Genomic DNA, 27,236 nt, shown 5'->3' on the forward strand with positions numbered 1-27,236 from the left:
TGAAAATCACAACAATCACGACTAGGTGACGTGCTGTCCAGTTTCAAGTGAAAAGTAATAATAAAGAGGCTCCTATTTTTCCAGGACATGAAATGAAGTCCCCAAGCAAGTGTAAAAGACAAACCTTGTGCTAGGAATTGATGGCCTATGTACTGTGCTCTGGAGGGTTTTGGTACCGTATGAGAAGAGGAACAAATGAACCACAAGAATATCCAAGAAGGCTTTAGGGTGCAAGGAGGACAGAGGAGCTGTAAGGAAGATTTACCTATGTGATATGGTCCACAGCCCAACACCATCACTCCACAGTCATCAAATTTTACATCATGTTCCTGAGAAGGGAGGGAGAAAAGTCATTAGGATCTGTACTCAGCAGCAGCTAACTCCATGCTTCTGAGAACAAACAATTTCTGGTGTTCAGCCCACATCCAACWGTCTGATCCTTCAGGGCTTGAGTCTGATCTCATTTACTGCTGTGTAAATCAGGTGCAACTCCACCGGAATTAATGGTGTTGTACCTAAATGAGAAGAGACACAGCACCACTTATTTGACTTGTCTTCCTACTCAAGCAGCCTGAGGAGCTGTGCATTTCCTAAAAAATGAATGTTAGGAAAGGATGATGCACGAGTCCCAGAGGGCTGCATTCCCGGCATCTGATCCGTACACCGAGGACGTAAATGCAATTGATATAGCACAGATCACAGCAATATACAACCTGTTAACACTGAATGCACTGGATCAGTATTTGGGCAAGTGAATCTCCCAGGCCTACCGAAAGGGGATTACACGTAACACTATGAAAAACAACTGCTACAGAGACATCTGCAAGGTCTCCAGAAATCACGTGACACAGGAGGAAGGAATCAAAACAGACAGCGATGAGACTAGTGTTTTCATACGCACCTACCTGCCCATTGTACGTGATGTAGAGGTAATTAGTTACCGCAGCATATTCTGCTGACAGCGTGTCAATCTGTAAGAAGGAAGGAGAAGGGATTGTGACTTGGCCAATACAAGATTTTTCTTACACATAGTTTGCTCTTTCCACCATCATCCCCTCCCTTTCTGTCTTTTGTTTTCCCATCATTTCTTTCCTCCACAGAGATGACGACCTGAACTGTGATATGCTGGCAGACAGTCTCTTGCATTGCCTGGCCTTTCCCCCAGGCATTCCAGTTCAGTCAGTAGGAGGCTTTACCTTCTCTTTATAAGCTGCAGTTTCAGCTCCACATCCATTTGATAAAACACCTCCACAGCTCAAGATCTTTTTCCATCCACTCCTCCTTCTTTCTGCCCTCCTCATTCTCTAGTTACTTTGACAGCATTAATCGCACAGATCTCCATTCCTCCAGGTCTCCTGAATCCCTTAGCTGCACCATCTGGGTTCTTCATGCTATACTCTTGACCCCATCTTAATCCCTCACTGAATACAAACGCATAGGCAATTATCACTTAATGATAATCTTGAGTAGTAGCAGAGAAAGTACTCTGTATTTATGTTATAATAAATCTCTTGCTTTGATAATTAAATGGCACACAAAGCAAGAGYAGTTTTCAACCACATCTTACATGTACTTATCAGCAACTTTTCTTATGTAATTAGTCACCAGAGAGCCCAGAAGAATAATTTCCCTTCCAGGCTGTTCACAAAGTGTACGTGTCAACTACTTATTGCATGTTACACGTGGTAACTAGTTCATCTAGGTCACTAGCTATTGCTAAAGTTCCCTGAACGATGAGCTGAAACATTTCTACACGGAATACTGAATRGGCAACAATATTAAAGCAGTCCTGTCATGAACATTTACATCCCACAATTTAAGAATCTTTCCACTCTCCAAGTATTTTCACAAATCCCTACTGGATGTCTAAATCCTTGTGAGTAATGAAGAATGTGACCTTACGTCATTAGCACTATGTAAGTCTCTGCTGCTCATTACTGTTGCTATTACTGTGACTTGTACTTCATGGCTCAAAAAGAAACATATGCTTTGGAACCACAAATGCAGGCATAAGTAGAATGACCTTATTAAAGAAACCTTGGCACACAAATCAATTCAATACTGCAGTGCCATATGCAGTTGAAAAAAAACCATAGTGCAAGACCAGCCACTTTTCTATAGGCCAGGTGAGGACAGGGAAGGAAAACAGCAGCTGTGGAACAGAAGGAGATCTGRCATCTGGAATCAGGTCTGAGGATACAGATGGGGTCTTTCAGAAACATTCAGTAGTTTGGAGTGGGTTTTTTTCCCYGCCTTTAAGGGCAAAAAACAGCTGGTGGCACTTTAATACCAACATCCCTTAAACCGCGGCAACAGAACCCTAGCAAAGCACTTGTGACACTGTCTTGAATACGAGATGAGCTCATTATGCTCGGTGCTATCACAATGAATAGCGAACAAATCATAACAACAGGACATTTCCAATGAAGTACTACCCTGTAAAAAGTTACTACCAACAGAAAAGACATGCTATGACCTTTTATGGTCACAACATGGTGTGCCAGCATCAGTCTTCTCAAGCTCTTTCTGAAACTAGATAACTATGTCCACCTCAGCCACACACAACATGAACAAGAATGTTTTAAATCCCTCTTCAGGGATGTTCAGCCTACAGGTTCATGTTATTGCACTGAGGACTGCAGTGAAGAATTCACRGCGAGACGGATGAAATTTTGCTTCCTCTAAAGTCAACATCAAAATTCCCATAGATGGTAACACAGTCAGGGTTTCCACTTCATTTACCTCTACTTCTTCTAATGGCATAGAGATCTCCCGTTTCTTGCATCCTTAGAAGCCCCCATGCCACCATCATCATCAAACAGTAATGTTTCTCACAGTACCTGTTTCACCCAAGGCACTATATTCTTCCTCAGTCTCAGCTGACGGCTCTGGACTTCAGTCAGCCCCAGGCATTTCCCAATCTGCCTGTCCGAGAAGCCGATCTGTTTGGCTCTCTTCAGTGTCTCTTCAGGAACAGCTTCGCTGGGTTCAAATACAGAAAACTCTACATAAGGCTTTAGAGTACAAGTCTGAAGACATATGAGTGCTTTTATCTTCCACATCGCATTGAGGGGCTCCTGCTGTAGGAACATGGATGTAAAGGGAAGATGATGGCCCAGCTAAGCCATTCTCATCCAGTACAAAAGAGACCTCTGACGTCTGTCCCATGCAAGCACTTCTTAGGTAAAGCCTAGGCACACTTCTGCCACCAGGATGTGCAGCAGTTTTTTTTTTTTTTTTTTTTTTCCATTACATTTCTGAGACTTGAAAGAGTGATTCATGATGGGACCCACCATTTCTCAGGCAGCATTTTCCACCAGGCTAGTATACACTCGCCATACCCACAGCATCCATACAGTCATTTACCAAAAGGGCCTCCACAGAGGATGCAGGGTGGTTCTCTCTTGGATTCCGCATGCCTGAAATTCAACTGAATCTTGCTTTTCTCCTACCATTCTAAATTTTAAAACACAGGCCTCACCAGACTGGGCTGGATCAATAGCGCAGGTGCTTGCCCCTCCTGCCTCTCACAGCAGCCACACGCTCCCCACAGAGGTGTGAAAATCCCAGCTTTCTGGGGTGAGCATCGCTGCTCCCTGACCCTGCTGAGTTGGGCGACAACCTGCCTCAAAGCACTACCATTTGTCTCAAACATGCTCCTGTTTCTGTCACTAGGGATGTTCTGTCTAGCTCCAGAAATGACCAGTCTTTTGAAAAAATAGTTGGCTTTAGATACATAGTGGAAACAACCTCCAGAGGCTCATGTGCTCAGGTAGGCATTTCCTTCTCCCTGTCTCAAGAATACTTCTTTTCACATCATTTGTTCTTCTTCTTGCATTATAAAAAAGGGAGAGAAAGAAAGAAAAAGAGAGAGAGAGAGAGAGAGAGAGAGAGAAAACCTGGGGTACACCTTTTGTCATCTCATATTTATTTGCAATCAGGGCCTCTCAGCACTTCTGTGTGTTCTGGATTTCTTTCTGTTTTTGCTTTTTAGGAGTCCCAGTTTTTGCTCTTTCAAGTCTGGTATTTTCCTCAGCCCTCTCTGCAGCTCAGTGGTTTCTTGCCCATTTTGCTTGTGATTTTTTCRTTTTCTTCATCCCCACATTATTTCCTCCATCACACACCTCTTACTCTCCCATACTATCTTTCATTTTGTTTTGACTCCACATATAACCCTGATAGAGACAGGCAGAAACTAAGCTACCTTTTCTAAGCTTAGTTTTTGCAAAAACATAAAAAAGTCTATGTATTTTTATCAGCACTTCTGCTTTTCATCTTCATTGCCAAGAGCATTGTTGCCTGCCCAATAAATCAATATTTTATGAGCAAGCAAGCTCTGAATCAGGAGAAAGGAAATGATTAACAAACAAGCTATTTTCCTAAATCAGAGCTTTTGAATTATGTCCTTTGCTTGATGGTATTTTTAAATAAATAGCATCATGTTATCTGAGTGGAGGGAGAGGGGTAAGGCTGCTTTATTGGAATATGTCAGGAAGCTGAAGCATGAAAGAGTCATTGGATTGGATTTTCCACTCTGGCTTGGATACGGAGCAGCTCCACTGCCCTCYGTGAAGTCAGGCTGGTGCAAGACAGGTGAGAGTCACAGAAACGGCAAACCAGCTATTCTGAGGGCAGAACTGGGGACCAAAAACTTGTGRGTCGAAACCCCAGGGTAGATGGGTTTCCCTCCATGACACAATCCATCACATTTTTCCTCTAATGCYGCATCTCTCCCCCCTGCATTACAAGCAAATGATGCTCTAGCTGCCTACAAGAGAGGGGCAGACAGCCTGTGAACATCTGCAGAGGAAACGCTCATCGAAACCACTACGCTCTGAGCTACATGCCATCTGCCAGTAACAGGGTAACCAAACCAGCCTGTTCCTGTCCTTGGGGGACTCCGGCAGGAGTACCACTTACAGGCGGCATCTCCTACCCAACCCCCACCACCTCGTTTTTATTACCTCAACAGCTCCTGCTCTTTGCTAGTACCACAAGGAAACAGTCCTGCCTGATCCAGCAGCTTTGAGTTTCCACATTTTAAACGTGGTTCTAGGTGCAGAAAGACTTCCCAAAATAAGACCTGCTTTGCAGCATCCCAATAGCTACATTAAAGCCTGCTGTTTCCMTGCGCTAACTCTTCCACCATAAAACTCCCCTGCTTCTCCAGAGAGAGCCCTTCCGACTTTCTGATTTCAGCTCCAGGGCAGGACTTCCTGCGTGAACTGTGAATACCAGAACCRAAGGCACGCATGAGTGTTTTACAGGAAGAAATAGAGAAAGCAAAACCTGCAGATTCTCTCACAAAACAGATGTTAGCCATCGGCAGCAATTAGAAAGGACACAGTCACATTACACTTCTCTTCCAGATTCCGCGTTACTGAAGTACAAGTGAGCAGACCTAACGACCCCAAGAAAATGACTCTGTTCCAGTGCATTTTTGCTCCCTCTCTCGCCTCGCTCCCGTCTCAGAAACACATACAGCTAGCTGCCATTTAATTACCAACAGAGAAAGAATATTGCCTTCATTTGTTTCAACTCCATTCTTTGTACCCTGCTCTAACAACATCTCTCATCATCATTTCCAGCTGCCTGCCTGCACCTCCCCCCCCCCAGCAGGATGGGCAGACAAGAACCAGTGATAATTTTATGACGTGATTCATTTGCCTTGGGCTAGCTGCTTAGGTCAAGTTAGGACACTTATTAATCCACACAGAAAGGTAAGCAATTTTGCACAAGGTAAGCAGAGTGTGAGAACTGAGTACCTGAAGGGGAAATGGTGTGCTCTCCCTCTGCTACTCCCAACGCATCAAGAGTGAAAGATGAGAGATGTTGCTCTCAACAYGGATGCTAAGAAAGATGTGGAGGAACTTCTGTTCAGGCAGCATTTAGACAGGTGGAGTTTTCTTATTTCTCACTGCCAGGCAGGCAACTTAATAAGGAGGGAAGGCACCCAGAGCACCACAGGGCAGGAGCGGTTAGAACTGACAGCCCAGTTCTGTGGACCTAAGGATGAGTTTTGTCATTTTACATCATCATAGAAAATCAACACAAGTCAAACACCCACCAGTGCTGCCTGCCAAGCACCTAAGTTCGGGATCTGYCACAAGATGAGAAGTACAGCAGCCCCGGAGGCAGCACTCAGGGATTTGCAGGGACAGCCAGAGAAAGCACRTGCAGTGTAAACCAGTGCAACTGCTCCCGTTGCCTTCAGAGGAACCGGATTAGAGCACTGCAAATCCATGCTCTCAGGACCACTGTGGAACTCAGCTCCCTCCCTGGGTGCATTGGACAGATGTCTTTATAACTGGCTAATTTTACTAATAACACTAATTTTTAGCATATATATCCCAATTTCCATCTTAAGAATATAAAGAAACATGCAAAGAGTGTTGGTAGGGTGAAATACATATAAAAGAGAGTGAAATCAAGACACATTGAGGTTAAAAGGTGATGATTTTTAAGATTCAGCATTAACTGATTCTGGTCCCACGACTTTTGTGCAAAGCTGGCCCTTTAGATTTGCTGTAGACACTAAAGCCAGCAAAAGCAGAATCATGCTGATCTCCAAATTTGAACGTTTGAGTGCAAGTGACCCTTCTAAGACTTCTCCACTAATCAAGCACTAAAAAGAGAAGAAGAAGAAATCCTTTGGGGCTATTCCCAAACACATGACTCAGTCCTACATCACCGCCTTCCCACTTTCCCTGGGGCATCACTTACTCTTCATAAATCCGAGCAAGAAATCTTCCACAGAACTAACGGGTTTGTGATCAATTCAGAAACAAAGCAGGATGAAGCGGCCATGATTCCAGACTCCTCTGAAGCACCGTTTCCCAACCACCACTTTGTAAGACAGTCAAAAGTTTTAGAGCTTCAAAACCAGACAAACAGATTTTTCCCCACTGCCATTTAATGGCCATTTAATAATCATTTAATGGCTGTTCACTTCCCCAGAAAGCTACGTTTCCTGCACATGCTGCAGTTGATAAACAACACAAACCTCTCCCAAACCTTTCTTGTGCCTTCTTTGAGCCTTCCAGTGTCAATTTGTTGTTGCTTTTTGTTTAAAAATTCTACTTTGTCATCTTTGAAACTCCATCCACTCATGTTTCCTCTCCAATAATATACGATAGAAGAAAATGGAATAAATTCCCCTTAATGAGGAAATTTTCACCTGGCACAGAGGACCTGGAGAAATCTGTTAAGTGACTGGAAGAACASTGGCAGCACTACAATTATCACGAGAGCCTGCTCGCTTCAGTACAGTCCTCTCTTCCACCCAACCAACTTTCATCTGAGCCACCAGTTCAGGCGCAATACTAAACAAACATGCAAGCAGAAAGGCCCAGCTCTATATGCAAAGCAGCACTCTTCTCCTTGGCTCCCAAATCAGGCCCTGCTTCATGTTAGGTGTGCTGTCAAGTTTACGTCCACCCTGCATATTACTTAGGCACATCCTAACAGGCCTTAATCACATGGATCAGAAATATTTGGTGAATTGGGCCAAAAAGCCTGAGCTGGGAGCATTCAGGACACATCTGTTATACTGGATAACATTCCCCCTGTAAGCCCACAGGCCCACTTCTGCAGGACATCTCAGGGGTATCCCAGCAACTGCTCATGCAGCCTGGAAATACCTGTGGGACTTGGGAAGGTGAGCCATCACCAGCTCAGCTCAGTCCACCAGCAGGGACTCTGGGCTCGGCTCTTCCTGAATATGGAGGGGGTGGCTTTAAATCCACATTAAAGTTTGACCATTGCCAGTAAAATGGACAGAAGCAAGCAGTGCTGGAGCCAAAAAAGCCAAAAATCCTAACGAACCCTGAGAGCTCTCCCCTTCTCAGGGGAGTCATGGAGCATTTCACAAGCCTGCTTTCTTTTAGGCTGGATTATGTGCAAAGGCAATTCTGCCTCTCTTCCTCACCAACCCCTCTCTACCTCAAGGCTCCTACTGGCTTCCTTAATTGCTCCTGACGTTTCACAAGATTTGGAACATGCTACAATTAAAATAATGAGATCAGTGTATAAATTTTCTCCCTGYATCTCTTCTCAAGGAGGCAGATTGTTATCAAATTTCCCCTCCTGAGAAGCTCATGAGATGACTGACAAAAAGCTGTCTAAGGAGCACTTAGGGAAGCAGGAGCTCTAAACCAAGACATCTTGCTCACTGAACAACCATCATTCTAGTGCTCTGCATCTTCAACTGCCAGGTCCATAAGCCAATAGATTTCATCGTAGAAATCTTAAGTAACTTGAACCTCACACTGCTTCCTAAAATCTAAACGACTCATGCCTAGAATTAAGTGATGTGCTGAAAGAGCAGCAGCTCAAGCAAAAACATAGCCAAGAAACAGGTCATGGATGCTATTTTCTACACTGACAAAGGACCATTTGAAGTCTCTGCAGGAATACCACGATATGGATATCCAGTGTGTGGAATTCTGGAAGCAGAGATGCCCCCATGGCTTTTAAGGGCATACCTGTATATCATGCGTATCAAGGGAAAAAAAAATGCAGTGAAGTTCTACAAATATGCAGACACTTTGAAGGAAAACATAGCTTTGAAATTACCACCAATGCCTCTTTAAGACAATGTATCTTAAGTTAGATCCAAACAAAGCACAAACAACAGCTCTGGTATACGACTGCTTATATTATATTCTCCTCTCACGTGCTGAATCCCTAACTGGTTTCCAAGTCTTCCTTGCTCTCCAGTTCATTCAGAAGACGCATGTAATCTTTCCAAATTGTTAGAAGTGAGAACAACAAATACGTCAGCGTCGGCTCCTCAAACAGTATAAATCAGCGCAACCTTATTTAGCATTGCTGGAGCTACTCTGCTTTATATCCACGCAAGATCTGACCTATGCTTTCTGCCCTGCCCCTGAAGTATACAAGTCAGCATAAAACGCGCTTTTGAAGAGAGTGAGTATGCAACATCCACTTTGGAGAAACATAGTTTATTGATGGCCTGCCTGATCTTTCCTCCCTGCTTTGTTTCCCAGGTCACCCGCTGGAGCCAGGCTTTAATTCCAGCACCTGTACTTTTGTGGCTACTCCGCTACAGTAATGTTTTGAAACCAAGTCATGCTTCCAGCAAGCTGCTTTCAAAGCACACCTTTCACAGATCCAAGGACGATAGCTTAGAAAAGGAATTCACAAATGAACAACTTCATCCACAGGCCGCTGAGCAGAGCACTTAGCTACAAATGCTGGGCTAAAGTGGGTCTGCACCCTCCACCCCACCGTGCTTTTCCCACTGTCAAACTGTCTCTCCTTAGAAGCCACAAGACTGACACTCAGGACTGCGCCTACCTCTTTTACGCAAACCACTGGCGATGAGGAGTTTCAGGGGTACATTCTCTGCTCAAAGCCCTTATGTATCTCACTTTCATTCATCTTTACAGCTTCTACCAAAGCTGAAATGCTTCTCTTTGGCAACATACTCACTATTCTGCAAATTGCAAGATGGCCCAGTCTTCTCTGAAATGAACTTACTCAGATTTACCCCAGCAGAGAACTTGGCCCAATCACCCTTCCTTCTCTTCCATCCCTACTAGCTCCCAAGTAATACCAAATACAATTATTTCCACGTTCAATTGCTGCAAAGGCACCCAAGTGACTTAGGAGCACAAGTCCTACTGACTTTCAATAGGGCTTCTGTCTTTTTGTCATTTGTGCATAAGGGGCTACTTCACCACAACTGCCTACCTTTGTACCTACAAACGGTGTTATCTGCCATATGCTCTTGCTGCACACAGCCACAGTTCTCAGGGAACACAGAAGAGGCTTTACCTTGCACCACAGACACCCAAGTGTCTTGATGCCCCAGCTGCTACTTCCAAATTTAGGCTTTAGTTGTGGGCTTGGGGATTAAAATGCWATTGGATCCTATGGATCGGCTACATAACCCCGTTCTTCAAGCCACATCTCCCTCCTGTCTCAGCCAGCTGGACATGGTCTGCTTGAACTCCTTTCTCCTTCACAAGCTGTCAGGGCGATGAAGTGTGAGGTTACTCCAGGGCCCTCCCCCTCAGTTTTCTATCACAGGATATGTGAGGCCAAACCTAGAGGAAGGAGGTCTCCCACTCTACTGTTTCTGCAACTGGTTGGTTTTGCCCACACATCAACAGGAAGGGRCAAATATTTATAGGTTATAAAGATTTCATCCCATAACTTTATCCTATGCAACCTTTCACACATGGAAACAGCTCCTCCATGTAAATTTGTAAGGCCTTGTGCTCAACTAAGTCTCTCCAGGTAGGTCTGGGGTCTCCCTGTGCCTCTGATCCCTCCCTCTCCATCTGCCTGTTGTAGCCATTTGCTCTGTCTCTGAACTTCTTCATGGAAGAGACCATCACTTTGCTACAAGGTTCTGCAACAGATCAACAGAACCTAAATCAAGAACTCTCGGCAGAGCTGCAACTCCAACTGCATCCCAAGCCTTGCTGCAAAGACCCCCAAATTCCATCAAGAGATGGAAAGGAGATGAATTTGACCTATTTGAAAGTGAGCTTGTAGCCAACCACAGTGCATGGAAACCAGGCAAATGCTTTTGGTTACAGTAACTATATTTCAACAACAAAAAGATTTAATGCAATGACTATGTCACAGCCCATTCTTTTCAATTGGAAATAATCCCGCAGCACAGGTAAAACTCATGCCAGGCATGCTGGGGACTAGGAACAGCTGGCTGCAGGAAGAGCACACATGTGCCAAGTCTCATTTGCATCACTCAATTAGCTTTCCCTTGGGCACTGTGGAGATGTGTTTCCTGATGTGGCTCACTGGACTAGTCTCTTAGTTCAGGTCAGAAGTGCCTTCCCGCGGCCCTTTGTCTTCGTGCCAACACGCCTGCAACATAATGCATCTGGACAGGCCTTCCCCTCCTTCCAGGGCAGGTTACACTCCCACCTTCCCAGGCTGTGAGCTAAAATAGTCTCCTTGGGAAGGTGTGAGTAAGGATACCAGAGTGCAAATCTGCACTGAGCAGTGAATGCGGCCAGGTAAATCACACCACCAGCAATCTTAGTTGAGCTGCATGAATCCACTTGCATCCATGTACTGCATCCCTCGCATGATACAAACGCAAGGCTGGACACTGCGAAGGGGTTTCCTGTAGCAGGCAGGCTATACAGTCTGTTACTTACTCATTATAAGGATGAAAAATAATGTGAGATAGTACTAGTTACTAGTCACATTGCTAATAGTATTACTGCTTGCCACCTGTATTGGTGAAGGGGATAGCAACCTCAGTGATACAGGACAGTTCAGCACAATTAGCCTCAGTGGATTGAAGCTAGATTTATACCAGTTGAGGGTATGACCACGCTATGAGGTCCCCAGTGTATCATTCCAGAATGTGCCATCCAACAATGAGGAAATCAAATTGATTCTGGGTATTTTTTTTCATCCTCAGGAGCTACATATATATGTATTTAAGSCACCCAAGAGGGCAAAAATTTGTGCAGCTGAACAGATTTCTGTAAATAACCAAGCTACTCCTCCTCTTCAACATCTCCCCCCACATTTATTTTTGTTTAGCTCCCAATCCAGCTTGTTCCAGGGGGCAAGGGAGACCAAGAACTGCTCAATTAAAACCGTGCAGCTGGTCAAAGAAACAGAAATCACAGCAGAGGAACTAACTAGCACCTTTGTGATGCCCTAGCTACTGTGCGTTTCCAGTGCCATCATGTGGTAAAACACAGTTAACACAGTGGATATCCAAAGCAGCAAAGTAAGCCAACAAGCAGCGAATAACTCGGCAAGGAGGTTCTCCCAACCTCGTAAACCATGAAGGGAAAGCTCAAGTCAGCAAGAGGCTGGAACTGAAATACAGCCAAGCACTTTAATTTACTGCTATCTTTTCTGCTTAGTTTTATATGGTCATTTTTCTTAAAGAAAGCAGAAGATTTATATTTAAATATGTCTGGAATTATAGGTGTTTGAAAGTGAAGTACAAAAGCAACACATGGTGCATTACCACAGCAAGGCAGAAAAGCTTAAAAATCAATCAGCCAGGCCAAAAAATGCACTATATTTGACCCTCAGGTGTAATAAGTCAGGACAAGTCCTGTGTTTGAAGGCTTCCTCTGTCCTAGGTATACGCATGCAGTCTGCTGTTACTAGTCACAGGGCATTCATGTTCCCAGTCCTAGCCTCAAAGATAGAGCAAGAATTTTGCAAAATAAACTGGCATTTCCATAATCTCTCTGAGCAGCCAAGATGCTTAAACAGCCAAAGAAGTGCTTTTCCCAAGAAGAGTGTTCTCAGACACTTCCTCTGTCTGGGAATGGACCAGGGTTGAAGACAACATGTGTACACTCAGCACTGAGGTAAGCTCTTCAGCACTTACTGTACCTGTGCTCAGTGCCCACCACAGCGTTTCCCAGCAGAAAGATTCCCAGAGGACCACTGTGTTCAAAGAGAAAGTTTGGGATTTGGTTTTTGTTGTTGTTGKTTTTTTTTTCCTTACCTACTCACTTCCTTCAAGATCTTCTCCATGTTCACAATACTGCGCATCTTATAGAGGAACCACTTGTCAATGGCTGTGAGTTTGTGAATGTCATCCACAGGGACTTCGTTATGCAAGGCCTACCAAAAGGAGGAAAACACCAACCAGATGCTTTAATACATGTTTCAAAAATACAAAGCTAGTTGCAAATAGATAGCCATGACTGTATAATACAAAGACGTAAGAACTAGCCTAGGTCATACYGGACAAACACAAGATTCAACTACCCCAGTCTATCATGTCTCCCACAGAGACCAAAACTGTGTACCTCCAGCAGAAGGTATGGAGAGACCAGCCAGGTCCCAGCTCATTCCCACACATGCTTCTTTAAAAAAAGCTGCTTAAGTGAGACAGAATTTGCATTTCACAGAGCCATCAGCCTGATGGCAGCAAGGCCTACTAGTAGGTAAATATCTCCCGTAACTACATACTGACAGGCATATTCAGCCTGCTATGCTGACTCCTCCATCCGCATCCATTATTGCTAAGGTTCCCTAAATCTCAGTCTTAATGTCAACCTCCTAGTTACAAAGGTTAAACCAGAGGGTCCAGGTTCTCTACTCTGCTTTGGAGCAAAGAAACTCTTTACTTTGGAGCAAAAATCTTGATTTACCCTTTAAAACAAGGCTGAATCAAAATATGTGGCCTTAAAATATCTCTGAAAGGAGAGCCCAATCCCAGGCAACACTTTGCAGTTACAGCATAAATCTGGCTTCTCTTCCTGTATCTCAAGTTAATATCAACACCATTCAAATTCCCCTGTATTATCTTATTGAGGCTGTTTTTTTGTTTTGTTTTGGTTTCTTTTCTTTTTTTTTTTTTTTGGTTTCTTTTCTTTTTTTTTTTTTTAATCAGAACTATTTGCAGTCACGGAGTAAAAAGCAACTCCATAGAGCTATTCATCAAAATACAATGTTATACACAACACAACAGCATTAAAAAAATCTCAGYAAGTGCCCCAACATGATGCAGTTGTATCTTTTATCACCACACTGAAATTAAAATACTTCTCACCAGTGGTTGTATTGTTACAACTCTCCTGATAAAACAACCACAATCAACCGTAATGATAATACCAGCACGGTATCTTTGCTGAGCTGAAGTAATCAACCTCATTAATTTGTTACTGCGCTTAATTGTTTTCTTGCAGGGCAACCTCCCTGGAACGAAGCCAGTGTAATGCCACTGCTGAAAGCCAGCGTTAATCCAGGAACGAGCTTAGCCCGCTGCACACTGGCATTATTCCTCCGAGTTATCAGTCTGCGGACGCAATGTTGCATTGTCACCGTGTGCTCCAGCCCTGTGATATGGAGAGTTTATACCAGCTGAGACACATACACAGGTTACTTCAGTGCTGTGCCCCCAGAAGGCACCAGCCACATCAGGGATGTACAGCAGCTCTCTCATCCGGTATTGCAAACACTGAGCGCACCTCAAAACAATTTCTACTTTTTCCAAAGGATTTCCAGGCTGCTGCTGCCGAGGCTTTCTTCTCACAATGAGTCTCTGGCCTGGAGAGGCAGTAAGCTGCTGACCAAACATACGGCCTCTTCACAAACAGAGGAAACAGCAGTGAAAGTCTCTAATGCACATTTTGTTCATTTAGAGGGAACCAGTCATTTACTGCACCTTCAGCACAGACCCCACAGGCCTACAACTCTGCTTCCAGACACTGGCAACATGAAGTTCGGGRCTGCCACAGCAATCCCATGAGTAGTGGCACTAAAAAGGCTGAGGTTTTCTATAGATGTGTGTATGCACTGAGAATTTCAATTGAAGCTTTTCTTACCACTGGATACAGTATCAGTATAATTCATAAGAGGGCTCTCCCATCTCAGTTCTTCAGCGCTCAGAAGGTGAGGTCACATGCAATGTCATTGGAGACATGAACAGCTCTCTCTTCTACCCATCTATACTCAAAAGAGATGTACAAACTTGCACATCTTTAGGATCTCCAACCATCAGTCTCTCTCAAACACGTGCGCACGCGCGCACACACTCACACACACACACACACACACACACACACACACACACACAGAGGTAGCATGGCCACATACACGTAGTCTACTTGGGACACTTTGAAAGTCCTAGGGAATTTCATGGAAATCAGAGAAGACAAATGCCCACCCCTCCCTTCACTGGAGGTGGGGAAGAGAATCTAAATCATCTTCATCCCTTGTGGCAGAAATCTGGAGACTAGAAGAAGAGAATGCATTTGCAGATAGCTGCTGCTCCCAAACTACCATGCCTATAAGTGTAAATCAAGTTTTCCAGGCAGAAAATCTCTGTAGGATTTGATCAGGAGATCACTCTGAGAATGCTTTACCACATTCAAATCTACATGAAAGTCTACAGCCAAAAAAAAAAAAAAGAAAAGAAAAAAAAAAGCAGCAGCAAGGAAGAAGGGAACGGGTTTGGGGGTGGGGGGCACACAAAAAGATAAAGCCTTTTAGCAGGACAGAGCGACTTCAGAGCCCTGCTCACCTGCATGCAACCATCCCTCCGTTAGACACTGTGGCCTCAGGCTGCGAGGCCAGGGGTTTGCAGGACTGCCTCCACACCATGTGTCGGGCACAGGCCTGGTCTCCAGGATGAGCAGTGTTGTTTCTAGGGCCAGCACTCTTGTTCTTTTCTGTGCCTGTTCCTTACCAAAGGAAGTATCTAGCTGATTGCAGACGGGAGCTCAAGAGCAAACTAACATGTCTACAATGTGGACAACGAGGAAATCAAGGCCCTGGTGTGAAACAGAGTCGATCAAGTCCACAGCATAAATCTACCGATGTCAGCTATACRCAATCCCTCAAAGGACCCAGAAAAGATGTAATATAACCAGAACAGCCCTGTTCATTAGGYAAACATATCTCTTGGTAGCACCTGGGTCACTCTTCATCAAGGAASTAGTCATATTTATTTCAGCCCCTCTCCTACTGCCTCCTTTCACACACAACAGGGAGTCCCATTACAACAGCAATAGCTCTGAAAGGGAGTCAAACTCTCTTTTCAGCTGAAGCGTTACTGTTTTCATCATCCAGCAGAAAAAGGAGAGCGAAAAAAGTACAACGCCTTGAAAGCTGGGTAATGGGGGCTGGGGTGGTAGTGGGGAATAAGACGTGCAATGAAGCTTCATCTTGTTTTRAACAAAAGCCCAGGGCTAACAGGGACTAGCTGCTGTTTTTTAAATGTCAGCAAGCTGGATAGGGATTTCCAGGCAGGCTGTCCCAGCTGCCTAAGATACCTCTTCCCAATATTGCCAAAGCCAGAACAGCAGGGCTTGCCTCAGTTATTAATGGGGATGAATTAGTGCGCAGTATCATAACAGGCAGCTCTTTTTAGGGAGGGATTAAGACCTTGATCTTCCTTTTTTCAAACAACTTCCAGTGAAAATGCCAACAGCTGTGAACACTCAGAGTGTTAAATGGGGCCAAAACTCACCTTCACCTCCTCAGACCTCCTCTGCTAACATGGGGCTAAGACTAACCTTTAGAGAAGCCCTCTGAGCCCCTAAGAGGAGTTGAGCAAGATTTCTCCTCTTAGCTACAGGAGAAAGCTGTAATAACTGAGCACAGCTGCTGAAGCTTGCTCTATACTTATGAACACACATATCCCCCTGCTTGATAATTGAGAGTTAACAGCTGGAGAAGTCACATGTTCATAGAGCAYTTTCTGTTTTTCATCCAGGTCATTTATAAGAGGGACAGAGATGTGAAAACCTTTTTACAAATACAGCACAACCTCAGCTCCCCACACTTACATGGAAGACAAAGTAAGCTGTATCCACATGAGCATAGATGGCTTAAAAGACTCCACCATGCAAATTCAGAGGCACAAAACATAGTAAGTGGGAGTTCCCTGCCAGGAAGGTTTGCAGTCTTAAAGAACAAGACACAGATGGGCTATAAAAGACAATTGTCCCCTCCTCTTCATAGAGGATATGGGCATGTGGACAAATTAGCCGCAGGAAAGCCAAGGTGTGAAATTGCATCTACTCTGTAAAGTACCTAACTCCACATTTACCATGATATACACACACAGGCAGTAACCATGGAACAGAGGGAAGAAATAATTTCACACCCCAGCTCCCCTCACAATAAAACCCACCCTTACCTGGAGGCCTTGAAAGATGAAGTGATTTGYCTAAGGTGACAGGAGATGGCTTAAAGAATGCTAAGGGAAGGAGAGCCTATTTCAGACAGCAGGGGATGCAGAGAACAGGGATGCTAAATTTAARTAGTGGTTCCTTTTTTCTTTTCTTTTTTTCTTTTTTTCAGTTTCAAGCCATGGCAATGCAGCAATTGCAAAAAGAAARTGTTCTCAGATTGCAGCTTACCATTCTTTATCCTCCTTTGTTTCACTTCTCAAAATGATCATTTTTCCCCCTCTTCCTTTCACAAAAACTAATAAAAATCTGCAAAAAACAGCCAAATTTGACTGTGACTTATGCTAAGGTAAATAAGGGCCAAACAACAGCAAATATTTAGCAAACAATTACATTATAGGAGCAAGCAAAAGAAAATAGATCCAGATTTCCACTAGCATTCAGCTAAAGACTGACATGCCAAGACACAGGCATGGACCGCACCTGTTGCTGAATGCAACAAGCGTGGATGATGTCAGGAAAACATAGGTGGTAACAAGAGAAGTAAAAGACACATAACCACCCAGCCACTGCATGCCACAGAGGAAATTATGAGCGATAGAAAACATCTGTTCCTCAACAGCAAGGATCATGCTACACAACACAATCCCAGTGTGCATGAGTGAGAGAAGCAAGGGGGTAAAGAACACTCCAGCTCTGCCACCTTGGTTGATCTAAGTGTGTAACTATATTCAAGGGGTGTAAGTTCAGGGCCTTGTATCTTTTATTACCTTGGCCATGGCATATATCCGAGTGCTGGACGGCTCTGAGACTTCCCTCTGGAGATCGAAGTTGGCTGGCCAGGCTTTGTTCATGGGCAGATGCGAAGTGAAGCCATCCACAGAGGGGTGGCACATCCGCAAGGCCTTCTGGAAGCTCTCTTCAAAAGTGCGTCCAATCGCCATGACCTGCAACGCAGAGCACCTGCACGGTAGGTATGGTGGCTGCTGCCCCGCTYGCCTCTGAATAATAGACGGCTGCAAATTTCAACTATAACGATAGTCTAAACTGACATAGAGAAAGATTACAGCCTGCAGACCCCCTCCCTGAGCCAGCCATGCTGCCTTAACGGCAGGCGCAGCTGACTGAGCCGTGAGAGTCCCAGTTCGAGGTCCGGCTCTGGTAATTAGCAATGGGGAATTTCAGACAAGTGACTCTGTACTTCGGTCTCCCTATCCATAAAATAAAGGAACTTGCTGTTCTCTTCTGTAAAATGCTTTGAAGCACTTTAGTAGAGGAAAGCATTGTGCAGCAGCATGTGTGTAGTAACACAGAAAGACATTTCTGTTTAACAGCCTGTTAGAGATAGAAACCCACAGTGGGAATTTTAAGGTTCAGATGAATAAATCTGTTCCTTTCCCTTTAAATTATATTTAATGGTCACACSTCCCCCTATGAGGACTGTCTTAAAGATTATTCCTTTCTAGTAAAGCAACACTAGCGCTTCCCTTCTTCAAACTCGATACCACAGCTAATAAGAAAACAAGCCCTTCTGTGTAGAAATCTTTGAGGTAACAGAGCCCTTTTTCAAATTCCTACATTTTCATTTCCCTGGGCAACATAACCCTAACAGCATAAATATCTCAATGTTGAAAAGTGTCAGAGAAAAAAATAACATTGTTCTCTCTTTTCTCACAGCTCCACTGCCCAGCACAACAGAGCTCAGGAAAAACAGGCCAGGCCAGACCATTCAATTAATAAAAATGCAGTAGGTGCTGCAATCTGATTTCAGGTCTGGGCCTAGGGAGACTACTGTGCCATACTAATAGAGATACAGCTGCAAGAAGCTCTTTGCTTCAAACACACCCTGTCTGAGTCACAGGTCCTAGAGATTAACCTGTTGCTGACTGCCTTCACCAGGAGTAAACTGCAACGCTCCRGCTTCGCCGCCACCATTGCAGTTCACCCCACGGCAGTCACAGAGCAGGATGGTTGAAGCACTGACTCTTCCTGTATCTCCCTCTATCCAGCTGTTGCTGTTTGCACAACTAGAAACTGGAAGCAGCTTCTTCCAAGCTAAGRAGTGGGACACAGAGTCCCACACTGCTGTCCCATCCCAAGAAACGGCAGTTTCAGGTGGTTCTGCTTTTGTGATATGCAGGCCCTGGAGGGACTCAGTAATGCCTCCTGCAAATGCATATGGCCAGGAAGCGTTTACAGGTGACAGCACACGAGGCGACTGTATTTGAGAACCCCAGCTCTGCAGAACACGGTAAAAACCTTGAAGCAGAGAGGGTTAATAGGAAAATAGAYAAATAAATAAAAATCTGCAGAAGCATCAAGTCACTGAAAAACCTTATCGCCATTAAAAGTAAAAATTGCCACAGCAAAGCCAAGTTCTAATTAATTCTTCCAGCAGTGATGAGGGCTTGTTGTCTGCACAAGGTAGAATTGATGTCAGAAAGGTCTCATGTGTCAAAATAATTTAATTGAATAGCTACTTGAAAAGCATTAGGAAAAAAAAATAAGCAGCCAACAGACTACGCAATTAATTATTTTGTGTTGGTTGATAATATGTAATTAACTAACTAGATGGGTAATTTACCCATTTTGCTCCTCTTAAAATTTGGTCTGAAAATGCTGTTACTGTCTCAGATACCTTAAAAAAAAGAAAAAAGAAACAGAGTTTAAAAGTCATACTGTCATGTTTCAGATATAGGAGACAATCACATTCTAAGAGCAGTAAGTCAAACTGTAGAGCAAGATTACATGTTGTGTTTCATTTTCAAGGGCAGAAGTATGCTGAAATTAGGCACATGGTTTTAACAGAGACTGAAAATCTTAACGAACTACAACTCTAAAAGCTGCTCTATTTAACTACAGCTATATAACTCCAAACAAAAAATAAATCTGGGAGTCCTTTAGTGCATGTTAAGAATGAAGTCAACCTCAGGCAATTTGAAGTGGACTCTCTATTCCTTAAAAAAAATACGTAACAAAAACACCTGACTATTTATGAATCCATACTGAGATGYCCAAGATCACAGACTCCTAATTCATTCCACTTGAATATAGTGCTGGGCAAAACTCAGTTGAGCTGAATAAGTATCTTCAAAAGTCAGTTTTCCCAAGCAGTGTGGCTTATTTAGACCTAAGAAATTAGGTATCTTGTGGGCGTCCGAGAAAAAGAAATTACTTTCTCCAGTGATGCAAGGTAAAGGAAGCAGAGAGGTCTCATACTCACCTCTCCCACACTTTTCATGGAGCTTCCTATCTGGTTAGAGGTACCCTGAAACCGGTCCAGATCCCAGCGTGGTATCTTGGTAACAATGTAATCCAGGCTGGGCTCAAAGCAAGCAGAGGTTTTTCCTGTCACCACATTCTTGATTTCTGGCAGGGTGATCCCCAAGGCAATTTTGGCAGCAATGAATGCTAATGGGTACCTGCCAGAGAGGGGAGGTAGAGAAGGGTAGAGAGGCAAACACTTTAATATTGTGGCTTGTGCTGCAAATGACAAGGAAGCTTTGTAATCCTCCAAATTTGCTTTAATGAAATTACCTGCAAAAGTGAATGGCAACAGCTCACTGTTCCTAGTACAGACTGTTAAGCATAGCTCATCTGAAAAATGAGTCTCAGGCTTACGAAGAAAATTGTATCCTTCATATCCAGAGACTAAAGTTAGGAAATAGTTATTAGAAAGTTAAAAAAAAAAAAAAAAAAAGAAAGAAAGAAAGAAAGAAAGAAAGAAAGAAAAGCAAGAGGCTTAAGCTTAAAGTGCGGCCCTACAATTCAGGACATTTGCATTCAGTTCCTGGCTGTGTCACTGGCTTCTTCGCAATACGGCTTCTTAACCGCCTGCCTCACTTCTTTACATGTAAAATTAGAACTGCGGGTGGTTGGGTTGTTTTTCTATCTTTAAATGTTGAGCTCCTGACAGGCTGGACTACACTTTGCACATGGCAAGGTGACACAGTTCTTGCTTGGTTGAAGCCACTGACAGTTTACCAGTATAAACAGTTAGACAGACTAATTACCTAAGTCTAAAGGACAGACCTCTCCTTGAAGAGCAAACCCCACAGTCCCAGCTGAGACACACAGTACCTCACTTGTACAGCTATAATCACAAGGGACCTGCCTGGCCCCTCAGCCAACCAACCATCCAAAGCAGAAGATCCAAGTATCTCTGTGTGGTAGTGCCAGACTTGCAGCATTTCTACGGCGTCTTGCTTCAGAACAGCACAATTCCGTTATATACCCGCACGAGACATTCTTGATACCTCAGGGGCCACAGCAGTGTCCGGATGCCACCCGGCCAGGGCTGGGACAGTCACTGGCATGCGCGGACCACTACACGCACGTGTGCGGCCTCATCAGTTGGGAAGCAGCCAGGTTAGTCACCTCAGCTCAGTGGCCAATGCCAGAGTAACATAACTTTTGCTTCTGGCAAGGACTTGGCAATAGAATACGTAGGACACTAGAGTTCATGGTGTCTCATACAGCACACARAGAAAGAAAAAAAAACCCTTCAACTCCTCCCCCCATAAACACAACATCAACAAAATCCTTAACCAGTTTTCTTGTTTTTCTTTTCTCTTTTTCCTCAAAAGCAAAGTTATGGGTTCCCCCCAATCCTCCAAAATGTTACTTTTTGTTTGAATCCTGGTACCAGAAGGAGAGGGGAATTTGCTATTAGCAGCGGACATAGTTCCAGGGTACCAGCAGGACGAGTGATAACTGGTCTGTGAAGCTGATATTGGCCAGGCTGGAGCAGAGGAAATGCAGTGAGTCACTTGCAGAATTGTCTGTTCTCATTCTGCTAAGGATGTTATTCTTCATAATTTCCAGTTGGTTGGAAAGGCCTCATCAGCGAGCAGACAAGTTACTTTATTCCAGTATAAGAAGAAAAATCTCCTCTTGAAAAATTACCCACAATATTCCCTACATTTACTTCTTATGCCACATACTTTTCATGACCAGTACTGACAGATGAACAGCTCTGATTACTATAAAATACACATTGCAAAAACAACCAGAGCCCTGTAGTACCAGGTGCTGCACCAACTAAGTAAGAAACGATCCTCAGCCAAAAGCCTTCTTAATGAGCATACCATAATCATTTCCTTCCCCTTAACTTTTCCAGTGTCCCTTGCTCATTCACTGAAGCAGGATATTTGAGGTCACCAGTCACTGGCACCATCTGCAGGAAATCTTCAGCTCTTTGAAACCAGGTATTGTACTGGATCCCAGGCAAAATCCAAACATGCCTTTTGGTATCTTCCCCTGGTTGCTTCTCTCCTGTATTTCTATCATAGTCAACTTCACCATGAGCTGTTTGGATAGCTTTCAGTCAAGACAATCCATGTGCAATAGCTCTGAGGAAACCCCCACTGCTTCTGTCACATTCAAAGAGAGACCAAGCCCTCAGCACCAAGTCCTCTGTAGCACAATCAGCTCCAGCACTGCTACTATTCCAAAGACCCTTGTTGTTTTTTGAGAATCCCAGRAGTAGGTCAAATTAAACAGATGAGCGGTGACTTCATATCCTCAACATCATGGAAGAGCACAGTGTTCAAGCACAGCAGCTCTTGTCTGGCTTCCTAGCCTAAACTCTCTGTAGAGCTACCAGCTAGGTCTGGGGCTGGCTGAATAGCTGCGAAGTCGCTATTTAAAATACGTGCCACACCCACAGCGAGACTGCACACACACAGATATGTTTTGCTGCAAGTCTGTCCCCCAAAAGAAAACCACCAAATGCCCACTGTCCACTACCATGGCTCACCTCCAGTCTGCTATGGCACTTCAACAACCACCAGAGCTGTTGAGAACTGCAAATGAGAGATTAATTTGCACCTCTCAACAGCATCTGCAAAGCACAATTAAGCAGCCAATTTCTAAACAGCCTGCTTGGACCATCCTCATCTTGATTAGTTTATGATTAGCCAACAAAACAAAGGCACCTAGCAATACCATTTGCATCAATCTGATGGACAGCTCATTAAATAGCTACGTCCTCTGGGTCCCGGAAATGATTTGTGGCCAACACACAGACAGAGTGGACATGCTTTGTAAGGACAGCTATTAGGCTCCCCTGCTTCCTCCTCTCCCTCCAAGAGCTTTTCCATTTTCTGTAGTAATAGCATCAGCATGTGGGAATGGACCTCAAGAGGTCACTAACCCGTTCCTCCATCTCATAGCAGGACCATCTCTCCCACGGTCATTCCAAGCAGATGCTGAGAGGAACTTTTCTTAGAAGCATCACATCCAGAACTCTACCCCTGAGTACCCACACTGCACCACAGTTCTCCCTAACAGCCAGTCGACTTTGCTGCAAATTATGCCTGTGCCTCTTCGCCTTCACTGCATGAAGAGCAGATGCAGGAACTATTCCTCCTTGCAGCTGTCATTTATATATTTAAATAATACACTGATCCAAGTCCCTCGCCATAATTTTCTCTTTGTGTGYTTCTCCTCTCCTCCCCACCTTTCYCCCCCCCCYYTTTTTTTTTTCAAGTGATCTTACCCTGTTGCTTTGGATGCCAAAGCTGAACTTCTCGAGAGTCTGGCATTAACTTCAATGATGTAGTAGTCCAAGGAAGTCGGATTCAGAGCAAACTGGATATTACACTCTCCCACGATGCCCAAATGACGGACAACCTTGATRGCACGATCCCTCAGCATCTGAAATTCCTCATTAGTGAGCGTCTGGCTTGGAGCCACTACAACAGAATCCCCTGTTTATCACAAATCAGCAAGAAAAGGRAAAAGAGAAGCACTTCAGCGGTAGTAAATGCTAGCACACAGGTCACTTTCTATGCTAACCTCTTCCCAGCAACAAAGTTAAACGGACATTCAAACTGYGGGTGCAATGAAAGGCACAGACAGWCGGAGTCCTAGCACTGGATTTTGGAGAAGACTGGTAATCTTATGGAGAATGGGATCACAGTAGTAGGTTCAGCCTAGCAAAATTTGCTTCACACCCAAACTAGAGGTACCCAACACCTAAGTAGTACTCCTGGAGCCCACCTCACTGATCACACAACTATGTCAACTATGGCAAGCMGAAGGGCTCTAAATGGAAATAGGAAAAGAGCCATTTGTGGTGAGCCACCCTGCACTCAAGCCTACCTGTGTGGACTCCCATAGCATCAACRTTTTCCATATTGCAGACAGCAATACAGTTATCAGCAGCATCTCTCACAACTTCATACTCTATCTCCTTCCAGCCAACAACCGACTTTTCCACCAGAATTTGATTAGTCATTGCAAATGCCTGGTGATATTTTAGAGAAAATGAACAATAAGAAAACATTATTAGAAGATGTTCTCATATTTAAGGTTCTATGGCACCTCTCCAGACATCCTAGACCAACAAAAAAAAAAAAAAAAAAAAAAAAAAAAAAAAAAAAAAAAAAAAAAAAAAAAGAGAGAGAGAGATGAAATTAAGCAAAGTTTATAGCACTGATGACAAGCACCTTATGTGTTGGGGTTTTTCGTACTTGCGCAAAAAAGCCTGGGCTAGAGGAGTGGTACTGCACATCCGCCTAGCCGTCCCCTTCACTGAACGTACGCGGAACTGGAGGTGCTGCAAGGCAATACCCAGCTGTGCCTGCAATGCAATCCCTGCTGCTCCTGCAGTACTCTACTCAAGATAAGCAGACTCAGAGACATCAACTCAAGGCCAGATTACTTAAACTGGCTGTGCYATGAAAAGATATGCCTACAGATGTTCGGTTATCTGAATTACATACCCAGTCAGTCATGCCTGAAGTCCAGTGTTTGAAAATCTCATTCATARAAATATTACAGATCGTCTTCTTAATTGAAAAGGAAAGAACAAAGGTTACGCTGAACTGTGGAATTGAGAGCCAAGAGTCAAACTAATCCAAAAATACTCACGTTATTTTACCTTGTGAGTTTTGAAATACTGYTCTTTATTCAAAATGTTGAAGTTCCTTTAGTACCATTTTTGAGAAAAAATGAAATCTTTACTCAAATAGTAAAATCAAATCAGACTTTTGGAAGAAAGAAATGGAGGTTTCAGAAACATGAGTATTTTACTAAAAACATGAATTGCACCACCTCTAAAACTTTAGAGAAAGTAAAATGTTTACGAAGAGTTGCTACTTCACATTTTTTCAGGGAGAAATCAAGACATTAAGGGATGGGGACAAACTCCCTTTCYGTTGTCCCATGTGACAGGAGAAAAGGCAATGGGCAAAAACTGAACCACAGGAAGTTCTGCCTGAACATGACGGGGAATTTCTTCACTGTGAGAGTGACGGAGCACTGGAGCAGGTTGCCCAGAGAGGTTRTGGAGTCTCCTTCTCTGGAGATATTCAAGGCCCGCCTGGATGCAACCCTGTCTAACGTGCTCTAGGTGACCCTGCTTGAGCAGGGGGGTTGGACTGGATGATCATCAGAGGGCCCTTCCAACCTTGCTGATTCTATGAAAAACATTTTTGTTAACAGAAAGAAATGCTGATCAAAACCAAATTTCCCACTTAAAAATGACAGCAACCTTTCAGACAGCTGTACTCAGAAAGTCTCTGAGTAAATTTCTSCTTTTTCTGAACAAAGATAATGTGTAAGCTTGAGCAAGTAGTGTTCTCAACCTCAGCGATCAATCTATAACATGGGGTTATTATGTTCACTGCCTCTCTCCTGCTCCTGTCTGTCTTGTCCCYAAGAATCCCTGGGACAGACACTGCCCGAGCAGGAATTTGTTCGGCACTGTGTACGCTGCTGTTCTGCTGACAAATTCTGGGCCCAATGTAGGGGAATGTAAAAAGGTAATTTTCACATAGAGCTCTTCTTGCTGACATTAGCAGTGTTTCATTATAGAGATTCATGAAAGRTTAAGAACCTCAGCAAATCAGGAAAAAACAGAAAAACAAAGTTTTTAAAGAAAATTTGATATTCTTTTCCTAAAATTCAGCATTTTTGCCAGAAAAAAGGCTCTCACCCCCCTGCAATTACTTGTTTATTTTTCTCAGCAAATTTGGAGAGAACAGTCCCTGATTCCTTACAAAGAGAGCTGTCACTTCTTAGCCAGAGACAGCTGGCCAATGCCAAAATTCTGAAGTGCTGTCCTGTTAAATCTCTACATGAGCTTTCAACACAGCAAAAATGCCACATTTAGATGGAAACACAGCAGAGGCTCAAGCCTCTTCACTCTTTTGTCCCTGATATTATGTTATCAATGAGCTTTTCAGAGGTTTTAGCTCCTGGATCATCTTTCATGCACTGTTCACTCCTGAAGGCAGGTGAAAGGAGTCTACTATGTTTCTTTTTTTGATCAAAATTACTGAAACATTTGCTCAAATTTATGACTAATTTTTGATTTAACTCATGTGTCATTTAATCATTTATATTACCCAAGTTAGTAGCAAGATTTATGAGAACATTAGACGCTATCATGATAACATTTTAGGGACAAACATAGCGTATGTACAACCTCTACTGTTTTTAACTATGAGAAGAGTATCTAAAAATCAGAGGTCCTARCTCCATTCCTATGGTTTGCAACTGCAGACGTACTTTGATACTAAGATCCCGTAGACTTTCCTTATCGTGACATATGCCTGACCCCAGACCACCAAGCGCATAAGCAGAACGTATCATGACGGGGTAGCTGATCTTTTCCGCTGCCATCAAAGCATCTTCAACCTTAAAGCAGAGGGGAATACATTTCAAAGACAATGATAACGACTAAGCTGAACAGTCTTCAACCACATTTGCTTGTTTAAATGGAAATCTCATCAGTAAGACACTACTCTGTCTGAAGACATAAGACAAAAAAATTAACTCAGCTTTGTAATATTGAACAAAGAACAAAGGTTCTGCCAAACAGCAGAAAATGGGAGCACAGACTCCAGGAAGTGACTTCTGTTCTTAAGTTACATGTCGACTTCCTGAGGAAATGTCCTTACCTGGTCTGTCTTTCCCAGACTACAGTACCAAATAACACCTCCAACAGACATCTCTGTTTAAGAGTTTCCTCCAAACTCAAACAGGCCTTCCCACTGAACCAATTACTTTTTCACTCTTTCATCTTCAGGAGGGATTTCAGTAGTGCTGACTTTAAGGATCTGAAATCCTAAGCCTATATAGCTTGTGCAAGATAAAACAGAAAAAAAAAAATGTAGCCACTGAAATGGTACATATTTTTGTACCACAGCACAGCTATGTTCCCATTCTAATTCACTYTTCTTGTCAGTGGTTAAATTAGCTTAGACTTTCCAAGTGTCTAATTGCGTTTTCACCCATTCTGAATCACTGTGAACCAACATCAATCACTGTAGAGTGCTGGTGAAAGTGTACAAGCTACAGTGTCCACAGTCGTCTTAAGCATTCACTAACAAAACTAGTTTTTTTTAATAACTAAAACAGGCAACAGTAACTTCATATTCAAAATTGTCTGATTTACCGATTCCACTGCAAAGCTAGGAGCAATCTTTTCATTCAGCTCAGTCAATTTGTCAGAAAAGAGCTGTCTATCCTCTGTAGCCATGATGGATTCAACTGATGTACCTAGGACCTTCACACCGTACTCTTGCAGCACTCCTTGCTTGAAGAGTTCCACTCCTGCAGAAGGAGCAAAGCCAGAGTTTTGACGACTGAGGCTGGATGAAGAACAAAGTA

At 43.6% G+C, this 27,236-nt stretch overlaps 1 protein-coding gene across 2 annotated transcripts in view; it reads right to left on the reverse strand.

Annotated features, from left to right (window-relative positions):
* Window positions 1–27,236, reverse strand: part of CPS1 (carbamoyl-phosphate synthase 1) — a 94,675-nt gene that overhangs the window by 32,624 nt on the left and 34,815 nt on the right. Inside the window, exons 15-24 of one of the 2 annotated variants that reach the window (XM_085299303.1) lie at window positions 27,022–27,179; window positions 26,133–26,261; window positions 23,721–23,865; window positions 23,116–23,326; window positions 19,840–20,038; window positions 17,387–17,563; window positions 12,487–12,597; window positions 2,841–3,002; window positions 906–971; window positions 266–329 (exon numbers count right to left, since the gene is read on the reverse strand). In XM_085299303.1, the coding sequence (XP_085155429.1) occupies window positions 266–329; window positions 906–971; window positions 2,841–3,002; window positions 12,487–12,597; window positions 17,387–17,563; window positions 19,840–20,038; window positions 23,116–23,326; window positions 23,721–23,865; window positions 26,133–26,261; window positions 27,022–27,179 (1,422 nt within the window). Of the gene's footprint in view, window positions 1–265; window positions 330–905; window positions 972–2,840; window positions 3,003–12,478; window positions 12,598–17,386; window positions 17,564–19,839; window positions 20,039–23,115; window positions 23,327–23,720; window positions 23,866–26,132; window positions 26,262–27,021; window positions 27,180–27,236 lie in introns of both variants that reach the window. The other variant, XM_085299302.1, reaches the window with a different exon arrangement.

Source organism: Rhea americana, unplaced genomic scaffold (assembly GCF_003343005.1).
Source record: "Rhea americana isolate MKP2758 unplaced genomic scaffold, rheAme1 scaffold_15, whole genome shotgun sequence".
Lineage (NCBI taxonomy): Eukaryota > Metazoa > Chordata > Aves > Rheiformes > Rheidae > Rhea > Rhea americana.